The sequence below is a fragment of the Drosophila mojavensis genome, unplaced genomic scaffold, assembly GCF_018153725.1.
Source record: "Drosophila mojavensis isolate 15081-1352.22 unplaced genomic scaffold, ASM1815372v1 contig_36, whole genome shotgun sequence".
Lineage (NCBI taxonomy): Eukaryota > Metazoa > Arthropoda > Insecta > Diptera > Drosophilidae > Drosophila > Drosophila mojavensis.
In genome coordinates, this window is record NW_025318858.1 from 8,141,647 (window position 1) to 8,160,746 (window position 19,100).

The 19,100-nt window shown below is 33.4% G+C and overlaps 1 protein-coding gene across 1 annotated transcript; it reads left to right on the forward strand.

Annotated features, from left to right (window-relative positions):
* Positions 1 to 10,083: 10,083 nt before the first annotated feature.
* On the forward strand, positions 10,084 to 11,123 carry LOC6576328 (proteasome subunit alpha type-1). Its single transcript, XM_002002283.4, has one exon. The coding sequence runs from the start codon at positions 10,194 to 10,196 to the stop codon at positions 11,079 to 11,081; it is 888 nt and encodes a 295-aa protein (XP_002002319.1). The 5' UTR covers positions 10,084 to 10,193; the 3' UTR covers positions 11,082 to 11,123.
* Positions 11,124 to 19,100: the final 7,977 nt, after the last annotated feature.

The following is a 19,100-nucleotide window of genomic DNA, read 5'->3' on the forward strand; positions in this document are numbered from 1 at the left end:
TACCTTGACATAAATGGAATTTATCTCTCAGCTTATCTATGGCACAGCCAGAACTTAGTCAAAATTTGCGATTTGATAAAAGAATAAATAACAAACTATGTACAAACCAAAAAATGGTTAAGGCTTGGCCACGTTTTCTTTCCAAAAATATTTCTTATCTGATATTTACTAAACTATAAACTAAATAATTGTTATTTACCTTAAGTACCCCAATTCTCTAGGTCATTTTTATAGAGCACGAAAAAGTGCTGTACTTATATGCATATATATATGTATATATATGTATATATAGAATATAAAGATTATATAGATTAGCTTCTTAGGAACCACAAATGCATGATATATTCCATCTCGTATCAATCTCGTCAAAATAAATAATTTTTAAATAGTAGAGACAAACATCAGAAGGTCTTTGAATAACTAAACATATCTAGATTCAAATATATTCATTTTTTAAATCATACCTAGCATTTAGAGCATGTATTTTTAAAATTGCCACTCTGCGCCGAGTTCAGCGTATCTCCTAGTCCATCACTCCATACCAGAGCAGCTTTACATATTCTTTCGGCTGTTATCCAACACTGACACAAAAATCTGTTTTCTGCATGCTCTACAGTGCAAAATGAAATCTCAGTATTATGGCCAAAGGCTGCAAACGAATCGCATGGCCAATTGTCCATTCAGAGAGAAAAACTTCGCCACACACTAATCATGGCGAGCTCTACGGGCTTACAGTTGCAATTGGAATGAAGCTGCAACTGTTGCAAATGCTGCAACGCAACGTTGCAAAGGCTGTAACTGTTGCCACAGTTGCAATTATGTAAACACAAAATGAAAAAAGTGATGAGGTAATGCATGATAGACTACAAGATAAGCTATACCTTTACTTAAATTTGCAATTTTTTACTTATTTATGCATAGATGATTTAATTCAAACTATACGGAGAGCAGATTCTAAAATAATAATAATATACATAAGTAAACATATATTATAATATTGAAGCTTGAATATAATATAAAAAATTGTTCAAAATCAGATTAATTTGTGCATAAATCATCAATGCCTTAATCAATTCTATTTCCATTTGAATAATCACATTTGATATCCTGAATTTATCTTGTCTACAAATTTCCATAACTGTAGCATATCCCCTCGTCTAGCCATTCGCACTGGGTATTCGTGCCTGAACAATGGCAAATCCGTTTTTCACTTTGGCGGATGCGCATTGTAAGCGAAACAATTGTGCGTAATGGTAAAATTCCAGTCGCAGGTAACAAAAAATCTCCGCATCTGAATCTAGTTGTGAGCAAATAAAACTCTTATGAAATTTGAAATACAATTGCAAAGTACATAACATTCCATTTGACAACTTGATATGAATCATAGCCATATCTGTCAAATATTAGCAGTTTCATAGATTCAAGTTGCTTTTTAGTTGTTAGGAATTCCGCTAAAGGTTCTAAAAACCAACAGAAAGAAAATTTTATCAGAACTACAGAGACTAAGATAAAGTAAAATAATAAAGTGAAATGCCCAGCTAGGAAATATGTTTATAAAGGAAAAAGTCGATGTTTCAAATATAATAACATAGATTTAAAAGCCGTTAATTCCAATCGAACTTAAATTTAAAATTATTTACATATGTGAACACATATATTTAAAAAAAAAAAAAACAAACAAAAACAAAAATCTTTCGATGGATTCGAGGTATAAAAACTTTTTTCTCTAATGCCTAAGCTTATCTATTATTTGTAATTTTTTAAAAATTAATTTATATATTTAGCCAATGCCCGCTTAGTTTATAAAACTCCTTATTCAACAATATACGTAAAAAAAAAAAAAAAAGCTCATATGCCAGCAGCAATGTTCACAGTTGTCTGCAGAATATCTGCTTCTTGACTGTCTCAGCTTAACTCACGCACAAGCACGAGCAGACACACACACACTAACATACACCCTCATAGTCCATCCAATAATCAAATGCTTTAAGCTGAGCACTTTTCGCCCGCTTATTATTTGGCCCAATAAACGTGGCCTAATAAACGTTTTTTCTCTTTTCATTCTTTCTCCTTCGCTTTGTCGAAATAAATCAATGCATTACTTGACTGCTCGTAAATATACAGAAATCAGGCACTGTACAAGCCCCATGTAAGAGTACTTTTCTGTGCTTGACTGCAATTTCAGTCAAGCTCTGGCCAAAATTTGTCCCCGTTCCCCCCGCTGCAAACTGTCATTAAGTACTTTTGCAACAAGCAGCGCCAACAAAGCCGAAATGTAATTTATGCCTTGCCTGCCTCCGGGAGGCGCCCAATTTGCCCCATCTTTATGTAGGGCAGGCCAATTTGTCAAACTTGCCCAGAGTCGAAATTCTAAAGAGACGACTCGAGTGCTAAATGAACTGAAATACTTGCTGCAGATAGTTAGCAGTCACTGTAATTAGATGCACTTGGTATTTCATTTATTTATTTATTTATTTTTTTTTTGTATTGACCAAGTTAAGCTTTTTGCTACTCACTCAATAAGATTGACTGTAGTCCAGCTTAAGGCAGCGACACACATATATATTTGATAGGCGAAAAATGTTCATTGATGGCCATCATGTTGATGGCCTTCAGTAAGCCCAATGCATACTAAGAGAGGCAGAAGCCGCGCTGGCAATTGGATAAGCTCTCCGAATAAGGCCAGCCGAGACTGTCGTAAAATTTACTGGTAATACAACATACATACATACATACATACATACATACATACATACAACATACACTTGCGTTGAGCAACGGAATTTGTAATCAAAATACACTGCAAAGGCCGCAATATGTAAAATGTTCAAATTTAGACATAATAGCGCGACTCTCAGTTATGCTGTATGGATATATACACATATGTATGTATATATATATACAGACTTACACCCACTTATAATACGGAAATGGATTCAGGGAAATTCAAATGTCATAGAACGCGTTTTACATTTCAAGCCGTAAGGGCAATATTCAATTTTCAAGTATATTAAGCCAAATTAAATTGGTATTTAGCTTCACAGTAAAAAAGGAAAGGTTCATAAAAAAAAGGATTGTTATATGTTTAAGGAAAAGGATTCTTAAATGAGCGAATATCGAATTCGCAGAGAAAACGAGTTGGAGAAAAGACTCTGCATTGGCAATTTGATATTTCAAGCTGGCTATCTATGCTGGCTAAAATCCTCTTAAGTATTTAAGGTAAAGCCTTTAAGGCTCACGCGCTTGAAAACTGTTTAAGATATGTTAAGATATAAAAACTGAAAAGTTAAGACGAGTTGCAACAATATACACACAAATGAGGAGACCTATCAACACTGAAAATCTGAGTGAGTTTGGAATTAACGAGGTAAGTTGAAATTTTTGAGCTTGACTCAGTTTTATTTATATAATCTTATATATATAAAATTGAAAGCCGTGAGCCGTGGTTAAATATATTCAACGCATAGAGCTAGAAATATGAACAAATCAGACAATATATGCAAAATGAATGCAATTTTTATTAGAAAATATTTATAAATAGTAATTTGATTAAAAACGTATTGTTTTTTTTTTATATTATTTATATATATATTTATTTATTTATTATAGTTTTGGAAATTTTAGTTGGAAAACACAAAATCCCTTACAACTTTCAGAATTCTTCTTTTCACTCCATACAATTGAAGGTCTACGTTTAGCTTTTGTATTACGGAATTCAACCAAAATAACCTCAGCTAACTTTCTTACATACCCACGAGCCTATTGTTTCGGTTGTTGTTTTCGTTATCTCATAATTTGCTCTTATTTAGACATTTTGTGAAATTAAGAAATTATTGTGTAACATAAAAGAAAATTTCATGCTCAGTCGATTGCAAAAATTTAAAAAGTTTTCGCGCACTTGACATCTGTCCAGCCCACAGGCAGGATACGCGTGCTACCTAATCCTGCTGCAGCAGCAAACAAAAATAAACAGCCATGAGCAGAGGAGAGGCAGAGCACGTTGGACGTCTAGAAGGATGTGACGCAACGACAGCCCCGATTAGCAATGGCCATGATAGGTCACTTCCCCCGCCCCCCACCTCCTGTGTCATCTGCTCTCATTCCAACTCAAGGACTTTTCGCACACATTTTGCAGCTTAAGTGTTTCACAATTAACTGAAAGCTGTTTGACCATAACTGTAAATGACACTCGAAGCTTAAGACCAGCTGCAGCTCAACTAACTTTAGAGAGAGAGAGAGAGAAAGAGCTAACAATAGATTCACATAAATATTAAGGGAGCTGATGGAACTCTTAAATGGTCATATTCAAATTATTTAATTTTGTTTTCTTTGATGCTCATATTTGACAGCAGCTGTCATGTTGGCTGTCAAGCAGTTAACAATCAGGCTACTAGCAACAGCACAGAAACACACAGGTGATAAAGAGTTGATTGTGATATATATAAAGGGTTTATGTACATTCTGCCTTGGTATTATGTCGAATAAAGGTTCTTGAACTTTGAAGATTCTTAAGCTCAAAGACTGAATACACATATTTTAACATATTTTAAACATTGATTATTAGCTCAATAATGCAAACAAATATAAAAGCTGCAGTCGGAATCCTTTCATGGCTGCCTTTTCAAGCATGTTGCATACCTTCTATATACATCTCTATTCTTTTTTTTTTTTTTTTTTCATTTTGAAATCAATACAAATACATATAAATTTCAAGTATTTAATTCCGATAATCATTGCTTTCTATAATTATTATGAATATATAAAATAAGCAATCTTATAGCCTGCACAAGGCATCCTGCATTTTCTGCATTCGTCATTAAAATCGCCGAGTGCATTTCTTGGAATATGGAAGCAGAGCGTGGAAGCAACGGCAGCAGCGCAGTCGAACATTTTAATTATAAACTTGCTTTTGTACTTTAAGATTATAATTGGAGCTCGTTAGCGATTTATTATTACAAGAAAAGTAAAATAAAATATATCATCATACATACTTCTGGGTTTTTCTGGGTTTTTCTGGGTTCCGCTTTATTTTCATGGCTTTATTTTCACGAAACGTGAAACGTCATACACAGAACATCCAATTTCATATGCAATTCAGTATATTAAATTTTTTTAAAACTTTCCCAATATTTATTAATGAAACAAAAAACCATATAATTTAAAATATTGTAGATTTTTCAATTTAAAAAAAAACTTTTGCAGTAATATACCAATAAATATATGTATATAAATAATCATGGGTGTAGAAATAAGTATATTTAGATATAGATATAGCTACAGGTATGAGTATAGATATACATACATATGTATAGTATATGTAGGTATAGATATAGCTACAGGTGTGAGTATAGATATACATATGTATAGGTATCTATACTTCCCACTCGATTATTTACAGTTGCCTAGCATAAGTATTGTCAGCTCTTTTACGTGCAAATTAAATTTCTCTAGCTCGGGGCATTCCAGCCAAATGTCGTAACCTCAACAAAATTTCCATCATGTTGCAAAAGTTTTCTAATTCCTGCCACAGGCAAATCGAGAAATAAAGAAAATTTGTGCCTGGTTGACGAAGACCAACTTTAACGCGATTCGCCAAAAGCCGCATGTGGCACGCCCCTCAGCACACGCCCCCTTCTAAATATAAAATGCAAGCAGTGCATAAAATTTCAATAAACTTGCAGAACGCCCTGCTATGCCAAAGAAATCGCACGCGAACCACTGACAACTGCAAAAGGATTGCGGTTAACTGAAGGATTTCCGACAAATGTCTGAGAGATATATAAAGTAGATACATACATATATATAATGTATGTATGTAGTATAACAGTGACACGACATCCGATTGCAACTCGTGATGTTTAATAAAACATTTTTGCAATTCTTACAAAATGCTCAGCTTTAACATTCTTAATATGGGTTCAGGGTCTGCTCTATGAAATTTGTATTCTAACGTTCTTATTTTCATTAAATCAATTTGACTTCAGTTATGTGAATTTCCTTAAAGCACAGTTGGTATCTACCCTAAAGTCTAAAGTACAGATTTTCTCAGAATTTCAGCTCACTTTTCCCCCTTTTTGTTTATCAAAAAGCAAAATATAGTTTCAGCTTTTAGAACATTCAAAATGCCATTTTATTTTTTATATTTTCATCCTAGTTACTAAGTCGACTGTTATGCATGCGCTGTAAATATTTATAAGAGAGTGGGTATCTTGCATTTCTACATTCAAAAATTGTTAATATAATTATCTATAAATAATAATTAATAATAAAAATTAAAAAAAAAATACATAAAAAAAATCAGGATATCTTATTCCAATTTAAATTTCTCCTATAAAATGTTATAGCATGATTATATCATACGCCATACTCCCTTATGAATTTACAGGAAGCTGACCTTGCAAATAATTAAATATTTACCATTGCATTATTATTCATGGTTAACATTACATAATGTATATAGCCCACTATAAATATGTCTAGGGTATATACCGTAGCAGAAACTTCTTTTCGAAGAAAATGTTCGACGTTTAATTATAGTTAATAAGCACTCAGTATAGCAATATTTCGCAACTTACTGCTGCTGCTTCTTCTTCTTCTTTCTTCAATACTTTCTGTAACTGATTAAACTGGCAGAAATAGAAGTTAAAGTTGTGAGCTATAAGTCGAAAACAGATTTTACGCTTCACAACTTTTAATGGCAATCAGCTGGCGACTGGAGGGTGAGAGGAGATGAAAGTAGTGATAGAGAGAGCGAGAGAGAGAAAGGGAGGGAGTGAGGACTTTTGATGCCGACCTCAACGGTATTTCGGCATCAAAATGTGCGCATAATGTGGCTCTTTAATAGATTCCATTGCATACATTTTGGACGCGCGCAGGCTGCAGCTGCAGCAGGAGCAGCAGCAGGAGCCGCCAGCGAAAGGCGAAAAAAAAAAAAAATCAACAGAAGCGAAGCAAAAACAACAAAAATGTATGCAACGCCCTCTGAAAAATGGCATCTCATGCAAATTGCCAACGCGTTGCGTGCGATTTGCGGCGCCCCACGCTGCGGCATCACTGCGGCATGTTGCCCAGTTTAATTTATGATGGCGTCAAGGGGCAGTCAGATGGGCTGGGCCCCCTGGCTCGCCTCTCTGGGCTGTGTGTTGTTTTCGTTTCGCTAAAAATTAGTTCGCAATTTGAGGGAAGCTACTGTAAACGTTTCAGTAATTGAGAAAATTGAGATACATTTGCGGATAATTAACTATGAAAGAGACGACAGATTGAGCAGCGGACTATCGATAAGGCCGATTACTGACTCGATTACTAAAGCAGTTTTTGGACATTAGCTGAAGTGGAGGTAAATTAAAAAAAAAAAATGTACCATTAGAAAACCATTTCGAATGTCTTTAAATTTTTAATTCAATCAATTTATAATAGATCCCATGTCTTCTTCGTAATCAAATTTACAAATTTCATAGATTTCCCGTTAGCAATTAATTTTCAATGTCAAGGATTTAATTAAATCAAATTTCAATTTGAAATTTCTCACAATTATCTCAACTTAAATATTAATAGAACTGTCAATCAGTTAACCGAGAGACCATTTGCAACACTTCTGAATTTGATGATTCAATTTGGCTTGGATATCAATTAAAGCTTCCATCTCTGCACACTAAAAGCTTTCTCCACAACGGAGCAAATGCGACATCTAAGCATATTATAGAAAGTCTATGGCAGGATAATGAAAATTTATTGCTTGGTTTTCGTGGGGAACTCGCACCAGCGAACGAACGTAGCGAGTGCAGCAAATTTGTCAAACAATTGGCTCAAAGCCTGGCTACAATTAAAACTAATTATATAAACGCGCGCGTGGAGAGTGAGAGTGTTGAGTGAAACCATTTTCAAATAAATGTCAAAGTGTTAGAATTTTCATAAAGTGCTGTTGCCAACTTATCCAGCTGTCTGTGGGATGGGGCGTACAAGTAACTTTTCTAATGTAAAAGGCAAACAGTGTTGCGACACAATTATTTTAAGGCAAGCCAAAAATGAACTGGTTCCTAATAAACATTTATTTACGTTCGATCTAGCACTTTTGCAGAATAAGACAGCCTTTTTCTATAGTTTCTTTCTGTTAGACTGCTTGCTCTCACAGCTTATGCCATGAATATTAACATTCACTCTCTCTGTATTTCTCCCTGTATTTAGTCTTCCATTTCAACTGGCGCTCTCACTGCCCACTACGCTCACCCTTCAACACGCACACACACTACTATAGCATCTATTTAACAGAATCTTCACTCTCTGGATAAGCGCGGATAACTTATGCGGTCCACTGCACAATATACCTACACACGTTTGCATGTACGTATGTAATTGTATATTTATTGCGCTGCATTTCCAAACATTTACTAAAACATTTACTTATTTACCTATTTGGAAGGGCATATTTTTCTATTATCTATGAGCACAACAGATTTATTTTGGTCTAAGCATAATTATAATAACAATATTCACATTTTTTAAGTCCACATATCTTATACTCGCGATGTTCACTAACTCAATTGCCATTGACTAAATCTCGTTTGAGAAGCCGGCTTTGCTCTTGTGCAAAAAACATAAAAATATAAGGTATATACATACACAACTCCATTTGTATCTCTGTATACAGTCAACGTACTCACACCAGTTGACCTTGCATAAGCACTCTCAGCTGCATGTGAAACTAAGATAACGGGATCAAAAGCATTACACTCCGAGTATGAGGATGAGTTGCCAGTTGCCCGTTAATCTCTCAGCTTTAAAAACGGAATCGAAAGCATGAGCTGACAAGGGTGTTACGAGAAGCAAATAAGTTATCTGTCATGCTCCAAGCATCCGCCCAAAACAACATAAAATACTGAGAGAATTTCTATGAGATGTTACACAGTTATAGGCATACATAACATTTTACAGTTTATAATTTGAATTCTAAGCTCTAACATGTATAAAAAGATGGTAAAACTGTGAACCAGTTTATTTAACACAATTATTGCGCAGCGCTGACAGACGTCTTATGTGATTTTCTAAGTTTTTGCGCCCAACGCATTTCCTAAATGAAATTAATGCAAATGCAACGCGACGCGACTCGTCGCTCCCTGAAAATCTTAAACGGATGGCGCGAGTTTTACACAACCAATTCCTCTGTGTAAGTGTATGTGTGTGTGAATAATGTGTTTATTTTAGCGCTTTTTGTGCAAGTTTTCGTCTGGCTGAGCCTTTTTGTTTGCCTGCCGGAAATTTAAGCCATGTGTATAAAACTATGCCGCAATTTTATTGTGCGAAAAATAATGTGACAAATGTTTATATTCGCTTTCTCTCTCTCTCTCTCTCTCTCTCTGTGTGTGTCTGTGTTGGTTAGTGTATGTGTGCGTGAGTTTATGGGTGCCGGATAAACTTGTTGACCTTTTGCCGCAATTACAGTTTTATACTTAAAGAAAGCTTTGTGCTTTGCTTAAGAATTTTAATTATTTCTAAAATTAAATTCAATTATTAAAATGCCAGTAAAAATGGTAATACAAACGCTTTTTATACACTTTTTCATGCAAATTTAATTATTTAATGAATTACATATTTATGTGCGAGATATTAAATCTGACATATTTTCGCCATGTGTGGTTTGACCGTCGTATCCCTTTGACATATGCATACATATTTCATTTAGGTTTCGCTGCACACTGACTAACACACTTCCCCGAGTTAATTTGTGTACCTTCCTTACATCTCCATAAAGCTCGCTCCTTCTAGCTGCTTGCGCGAATGCAGCGGCTGCTTAAATATCTCCTCCTCTCTCAGATTATGCACGGTGAGTGCGAATGCTGCATCCCTTTTCAGCAGCTGACGCAACGCAGCAACCTATCCTACTCTGACATTGAACTGCACAGCACCAATACCATATTTATGCACACAGCTGCGGATAAGCGCGGATAACTTATATATATGTACATATTTGTAAAAAGCTTTTAATTAAGCTCTCACTCAACATAATCATAAAAGTAAACTTTATATATTTGTGTATACGTATAGAGATGGCTTCTCCTCTAACTTCAGTTTATATAATAATTCATTATATGGACGAAATATATTTTATAGAATTCAAAAAAGAATAATAGAAGACTTTTAATATTTTGATGCTTTTGTTTATATACCCATATACTCATATATAACTTCCAAAGATTATGTTTCGTGGCCAGTACGATAATGATGTCACTGTGTGGAGTCCTCAGGGTCGGCTCTTCCAAGTGGAGTACGCCATGGAGGCAGTGGGTCTCGGCACAGCGTGCGTTGGCTTAAAATCGAAGGATTTCGCCGTTGTCGTAGGTCTCTATAAGCCAGCGAGTGAGATGGGCCTCAGCCAGCCCAAGATCATTCCGATCGATCAGCATGTGGGCATCTGCATAGCGGGCATTACGGCGGATGCTCGCGTCTTGGGTAAATATCTGCGCACCGAGTGCCTGACCTATAAGCATTCGTATAGCACATCCTATCCAATTCCCCGACTGGTCTATAACCTGGGCAACAAGATGCAGATCAGCACCCAGCGCTACGATCGTCGGCCTCATGGCGTTGGTCTCCTGCTAGCGGGCTACGATGACAGCGGAAGTCACATGTACCAGGTAATGCCCTCGGCGAACGTGTTCAGTTGCAAGGCCATGGCTATTGGGAATAGGTCACAGGGCGCCCGCACTTACCTAATGAAGCACCAGGACACTTTGAAGGTGTGCTCCAAAGACGAACTGATCTGCCATGGTATTCAAGCAATGAGCTATGCCGCTTCGATCGATGAGCCATTGAAGCTGTCCATTGGCATTGTGGGCAAAGATCAACCCTTTAAGATACTGAGTCCTGTTGAAAGCATGTCGTATCAGAAGACATGCAAGCCTCCAGATACACCCGACCACTCCTGGTTTCCGGAAGCTCTTAAGGAATTCGACAGCTCTGGGGAGAGTGCAGTGGATAGTGCCGCGGGTCCATCAACTCCGCGAACTGCAACAAATTCACAGCCGAATTTGAGTGTGACGCCAAAGACATCCAAAAATCAAGTCAACAATAAGAAATCCAGTTAAATTTCATGTTTTTGAGAACTTAGTAAATGAAGTTTATTAAAATTTTGCGTTTAACAGCTTACAGACTGCTACTACAAGCAGAGGGATAACATAACTCATTTATCCAGAACGTGGATGAGCAGAGAGAGCAGATAACATATAAACACTGCAGGTTACAGACTGCTACTAAAAAAAGCACATTTATCCGGAGCGCGGATGAAGCCTTTGCCCTTGATCTCTTTCTATACACGCAAGTAGTAATTCCTCTTTAACAGCCTACGAAATGAGTACATTAGTATGTGTGAACTGAAAGCCTACAGCTTGCAGGTTGCAACTGTTGAGAGAGCGATATTTCAGCTCTTTATGCATATAAGACATTGCGCTCATTTGCGAATGTGTGAGTAGGATATGACATTGTCTTATTCGCTGTATTGGTGCATATTGTAAGAAAGCAATTAATCTCATTCGAGAGATCTTCAGGAAACGATTTAGTCAGTGTGCGTCTGTCGTTGAGGTTGGTAGTGTGGCGCTTGTGCCCGAAAATTTCTTGGGAGTATACTCCTTTTCTTTTTCTGTATTTCACAGAATATTTCAATCACAGAAAAAAGCACAGCGAGCAAATGTAAATTTTCATTAAAAAATATCGTATATTTATATAATAGCATATTACATTTTAATTTCTGATCTATGGCCACTTTATAATCTAAATAAAAATTGTAGAACCAACATAACACCAACATTTATATGAGGTCTGTTGAAAGCAATCTAAAAATAAAAACAATTTTATTATACAAAAACTTGATTCGCCACTTAAAGTTTTAAGGCAGCAAAATGTAGTTCAACTGTTATTCGCCAATAAAAATGTCACTTAAATTCTGGAGGTTTGAGAGAACACAGACATTGCAATTTTTGGTTCTAGCTACACATGTTAGCTATAAAACCGCTAAAACGCAACTTTTATTTGGCCATTTAATGAGCCAATTAAAATGTCTGCCTGCATTTGAATAAACACATTTGAGACAGAATCTGCGAAAAACTTTTCGAAAAGCAAAAATGGCTGACTGGCAGACACGCCGACTTGCCCACTCACCGACACGCCGCCATAACACTGTGAAATGATCTTTAAAGCATATGGGTTAATAAAAGTTGAACAAAGTGTTTAAGGCGGCCAAATGGGTAATACGAGAAGGCGGATTTGCGGGCGGGATAGATAGGAGGCAGCAGACAGCAGACAAGAGACAACAGCTGAGAAATGTCCTTGAGCACGCAAATTTACCGTAAAGTTATTTTGGCTGTCTGCTTGTGACTCTGCCTGTGCCTGTGTGTGTCTTTGTCTGTGCTCTGTGAACTGGCATAAGAAAGTCAACCGCAATTTAACAGCAGAGAAGAAGAAGACGTCACGGAAGACTGCAAAGTGAGCAACTCAGTAGTTTCTGATATAGTAAGTTGTTTTTTATTTTAAATTAATGTGTGTTTTTTTTTTTTTTTTTAATTTATCTAAACAATAAAAAGTAAATAAACTGGCTAACTTACAAATAACAACTATAAATTAAATAGCATATATTATCGTTAAATTAAATGATAAATAATGTTGATGAAATGATATCGTCGGAATTTCTTCAAATAATGTATATTATATTTAAATCTAAAATTTTTAGAAAGATATAAATGAAATCATAAAATTTCTTTTACTCAAATATATTTTCTTTAAATTTCACACTTTAAGCTCCACACTTTAATATTTAAAATGTATTCCTACTATCTATATATATCGTTAACACGGTGAGTCCCTTGGGTAGGTCCCCAGAAAATTCGTTCTGATAAATTTGATTTCTAGCTCAGCCGCAATTCCTACTAACCCAAACGCCCAACTGCCACGCCCGCCTATCGATTGAGTGTCAAACTTTTGGCCAGCACTGTCAGTTGCTTAATTCCATGGAGGCTATACGATGTTTGCGGCTAGTGGACTGTCTATGCAGTCTTTTTCTTTTTTGCTTCACTTTTGTTAATATTTGTTCTGTTTTTCGTATACTTCTTCGCAAAGTGAAGTAGGTATATTCATGTCTGTGTGAGAGGTATAGGTGAGACATACTTTATCTTGCAACTAGAGATAAATCAAAAGTAATAATTGTCAAATGGCATCCGAATTATCTCCTCCAAAGAAAAACACAATAAATAAAATAGCCCAGTCATCGATTTTGTAATGCAATCGTTTCTCTTTTTGTTCCTTTGACTGTGAACGAGTAACACGCAGTCTATCATACCAACTCTCACATGCCTATTTGTTTTTGCCTTTGCGCCAAAAAATGGTGCAATCTATTGACAGAGACAGTTCATATGTGACCTGTCTACAAACGAAGAAGAAGACGAAGGCGAATAAAGTTCTATCTGTTATTTTTGGCTATCTTTCCTTACTTTACTTTCATATATTAATATATTTCATACTAAAACGAACGTATTTTGAGGTAAATTAAATTTGTATTAAATGAATGTCCTTTTGGTTCATGAAGCATTGACTTTTCAATTGAGCTCATCAAATATTTACACTTTTCATGTTTACTCACAAAATCGCATAACCAAATAGCAGTGCAGTTCATTCCATTCGATTTAATACATACGGATATATTTAAGCCTATTTGCTGTGCACTTAAGAATACCCTGTATTTACTGTTATATATGAAATGATATAAAATATGAATAAAAATGGAATTAATTCTCCAAATGAATGCAATCAATAAAAAAAAGTTCGGAACAATAATATTTAATAAAAATACGAAAGAGTTAAAAAAAAAAGCTATAATAGTATAAATAAAATAATGTGAATATCCAATGTGAATATGCAAATATGAAAAAATAAAAGTAAATTAAATTCAAAACAAATAAAGAATTACAAAAAATATTTTTTTTTTTTTTTTTATATGTATGCAAGTATTAAGTAAAATTAATACAATTAAAAAAATATATAAAACATAACTAAATTCAGGGTAAGCTTTACAAGGTATTTTCTAGCAGCTGTCTCGTTCTGATTATATTTGTTTATTTATGAGCTGCCCATTTGGTCTGTGCTGCGGATTCATTTAACACAAAATTATGCTGCGGCATATGAATATTCAATGGACCCAAAGGTACAAAGCGACGGACTAAACGAGAAACAAAACCGAAAACAAACAGGAATGTTGAGACGGATGCTACTGACTACGTAATACTACTTCGCGGCTTGAAAACAAATAAATAGTGACAAGTAAATGTAAGTATATATCAAATATATATTTTTAATCATAGGTTAGCCACTTTACAAGAGTAGGACACAAATATGGCATACAGACGGACGGACCTTGCGCGAAATCAATATACTCTTCTCACTCTGCGAAATAGTAAATAAATGATACTTTAATTTATATAGGAAATTGCATACTATCAAAATATTTGACTGTTTGTACAGCTGATCTGTGATCTATGAAGAATTTTCCTCGCTTTAAGAATTAAATAAATTACAGAAAAACAAGAACTTCTTTAGCTTTTAAATACAAAATTAAAAAAAAAATAAAAATAAAAAATAAAAAACAAAACAAAAAAAATTCAGCAACCTGTAATTAAAGAAATTTTTACGTAATCATACTTTAAAAGTCTATATGCAAATAGGAAAAACAGTTAGTCTGTTTTATCTTATCCTTTTTTAAAGGAAGCCATTAAAAGTTCGCCAAGTGCCGTTAAAGTGCTTTGGCAAAGGCTCAATAAAAACGACAAAAAAAAGTTGAAATTTATAATTTAGTAGCGGCTGGATTAAAGCCCCCTTACGGTACGATAGCCGAGTACTTACGCATTTCTCTTGGGTGTACTTCTGGTACATTTTATTAGTGGGGTTGGAAATTAATATATAATAACTGCGACATTTTTTTTTTTTTTTTTTTGAAGACCGCAACAAATTACGCCTAAAAGGCGAAAATTTTTATGAACTTATGTATTTTGTAATATAGATAAAAGAGATTTAAATTTGCTTACATTAAATAAAATACAAATTCATGAATGTTGCGATTTAAAAAGTAAAAATTTTAAATGATATAAAAATAAGTATATATAACAATTTTTAATAGAAAAATAAATATAAATTATAAATATGTATACAAAAATACTAATTTTGCATAACATTTCGTAAATTAAAAAATTAATAATATAAAAAAAGTGAATATATACAATAGAAAAATGTATATAAATATAAAACACTTTTTCTCATTACATAAGTAATTTAATTTTAAAATATAATCAACTTAATACATATATAAAATTTCAACGATAAAATAAATAATAAATAATAATTTTTAATAATAATAAAAAGAAAAGAAAAACAAAATGTACAGTTATTTTTAACTAAAGAAAAATTCACATTTTTAAAAGATTTTTTAGTTTTTTAAGAACAAATCTTTCAAGAGTTACAAATGTGGTTTTCATTTGAATAAGTCAAGTTTTGTTAAAGAAAAATTTACTCACAGAATGAAAATTAATTTATCAGAAAAAGTTTATGAAGGAATCTGAAGCAGCTCGGGGTATTAACGGAAGTAATAAGAAATATTAAAACCAACTTAAAGAACAGGTGAATCTTTGCGATCCGAAATTTATGTGAAATTTAAAACTCGCTCAATTTCAGTTTAATTAAGGTTTGCCCCAGTACTTGACTAGCACCAAACTTTAGCAAAGATTCTGTTATGAGCTGAAAGCTGAAGTACAACCGCTCAAAATGAGTTCACGTGCCGACAACAATTTTCAGATGAGGAGGAAAAGTTCAAATATTTTCAATAGTTAACAGACAATTCAATTGAAATGTGAGCTAAAATATTGAGAAAGTGTTTTAACACAGCCATAGATTGAAGCCGATAGGGCTCAGAGGGGGGTAGGGAGAGGTCTTGTCGTGTTTTTCGAATGGGCAACATGAGCACTTGGCAACGGCGCCAGGCCGCAGCAACAGCAACATCACGTGCCACGAGAGGCTACAACTTAGCTCAAGTTGCAATTGCATCCACTACTTCTTGCTCTTACTCTTCCTCTTCTTCTTAACACTTTCTTTTCCTACACATGTGCAATATTTTGTCATGATTGTGCAAATTGTTATTTTCGGCACGAAATTCAATAAAAATAAAAGCAAAAGAAACGAAAAAAATCAACTGAAAAATATTTCGGTCAATTTTCCTGCACAAGTTTTTTTTTTTTTTTTTTTTTGCTTATTTATATTTGGGAAAACTTTTCCATTTTGGGGCTTACAAGTTTTTTTTGGGTTTTGTGTTATGATGTTTTAATTAAACACTTTGCAAGCTCTAGTTTCTTCGCCCAACCATATTTGTCTTTGTTGCAAAAGTTTATGCAAGTTTCCCTTGGATTGGTCTGCTCGCCACTTATACATACGTAAATATTTGCAATTAAAATAATTGAGTTTTAAGTTGTCTATATTAGAAAAGTTTAGCCAGTGCAGTAAATCATAAAACTTTTCCTCCTTCCCAAACATTTGAGCAAGAAATTTGTGTAGCTTACGTTTTGAGAGAAAGATTTTGGGCCTAACTAAAATTTACTTAGCAAGACGAAAAGGGATTATTGAAATTGAAGTGCGTATGTGGCAAAAACAATTTGCAATTTCACAAAGACTCAGATAAGTATTCTTATTAAAATAGACAAGAAAGCGCGGAATACTCCTATATATAGTAATTTTGTATAAATTAATTTAATTTAGGTTCAGTATCTAGCTCTCCATGGGCATAGATATATTCGGTATATCTTTTTAGGCTTGTTATACCAACGTGAGTAAAAATTCCAAATTATAAATGAATAAATTATTTGAGTTTTCCTTTATTGCAGATTTGAAATAGATTTCGAAATGAAATTCAATAACAATTTAATATTTCAACTATCAATAAATCACATATTTCCATCATGCTTCAAATTGAATCAACATTCAATTCAATCAACATTTTTGTTTATGCAGTAAACTCCCGCTAGGAAAATACATACACAGTCTTGTCTAGCTTTTCAGTTATTTGATTGCTCATGTTACGCATACGCAATGTGGTTCAGCAAATTACCACATAAGCAGAGCGCAACGTCTAAATGTTGAATATTAGCTTAAATAACTTCTCAGCGCACACATGGCGTATGCTTATTATATATATGTATGTATATATATTTGTACCCATTTGATTTTTAAGCCCATGGGAAAAGTAACATCAAAGCTTTCTGTCTTCTATATAAATTTGTTAAAAATAGCAATAGATTCAAATCGATTGATTTGTAAAAAAAAAGTATATATATATGTTGAAAAAAAAAAAAGAGAAAGCATAAGCCACAAACCCATGTTGTTTGCCAATTCTGAATGCTGAAAGGGCGAAAGCAAGAGAAGCGAATATCAAAGCAGTTTTTTTTTTCCTCCCACGCTTTTATTTGTCAAATGCCCCGGGGATTTGGCGTTTGTTGAATGGGTTTTTCTTTACATGGAAATGCATTAAAAATCGGCTTGAAGAAATCGAAGTTTGCCACCGGCGCCGTAGCATGGACTTCTTTTATCTATTATTAGATATAATTCCCGACAGACCAATCACAATGTGCTATTAAAATTTTAAAAATATTTCATGTTTTTTAAGAGTTAAACTTTGAGTTAATTATGTTAAAAATAATAAAAACAAGTTAAATGAAATGAATTGCAAAAATATCAAATTTAAATTTACGTGTTTTCAGTAAAAACACAAAATTATATAATAAATTATATTGAAATAATGATAAAAAAAAAAAAAAAAAAACTTCACAATTAAAAAAATAATAATACTAAAATAATTATTTGGTATCTTCAATTAAATATATTATGCGATGAATATTAGATACCCTACTACCATATACGTGTCCTATCCTATATATGAGGTAATCTTTCTTTTCTTTCTGTTTTTTTATTTTTTTTTTTTTTATCTTAAGAATTATTGGCAATGAAACGTGGGCATAGCTGGCCGGACTGGCAAATAAAATACCCCCATCGGGTTGGTGATACTATTGAAATTATTTTCTTTGTTTAGGTCTTTTAATTTTATGTTGTCTCCCGTTTTTGTTAATGTCTTTAAGAAATAAATAAATAAAATATATAAATAAAAAGCTCTGCACAAGGTTCAGGGTATCAGCTAACCGTTCACATCCGGCTAGAGCACTCTTTCTGCTATTTTATTTACTGGAAAAATATTTACATATGAATGAACTTTGACTAAAAAATACATCAATAACAATTTTTAATATTAATATGAAAAGAGCTTTGCGGCATGTTTTCGGTGTGTGTGTGTGTGAGGTGCGTATGTGAATTTGTATACATGTGTACATGTGTGCGTGTGTGAAAGGGAGTTGAAGAAAATTTCAAGTTGAGAACTTGACAAATATTTATGAATCTTGTTTAGGGTCTTAAGGGAATAAATATGAAATGAGGAAACAAGAGTCAAATAAAAATTAAAATATAATCAATATTTGCAAGGGTTTAAAACAACATAAAACGGTAAACCATTTTGATCTTTTTAAGGCTAATAGAAATAAAATTACAAAATGTGAATATAAAATTTATTGAAAATGAAATTTAGAAAATAAATGAATTAAATAAATTAGTAAATGTTGTAGTGTTGTAATGGGAAAAAAATTTACATATATTAAAAAATATAAATAAATATACATACAAAATATATTATTAAATTTTAGTATAGAAAAAAATATATATTTGTATATTAAAAAATAAATTAAATAATTTCATAATACAAGAAATATATCATCAAAGTATATAAATGTTCTATTCATGTTTTTATAGAAAAAAATATATTTGTTGTATTTTAGTAAATTTTAAGATTCATCACAAATTGTTTAAAAATATATTCATATTTAAGTACAAAAACCTTCATAGTTCTTAAATATTTCATGACTATAAAATCTACTCAGCTGATATAAAATAATTTCCATATTAAATTCCGAACGTAGAGAATATTGATTAAATTTTTTGTTAGATCAGGCTCAAGCACTGATGGTCACACACACACT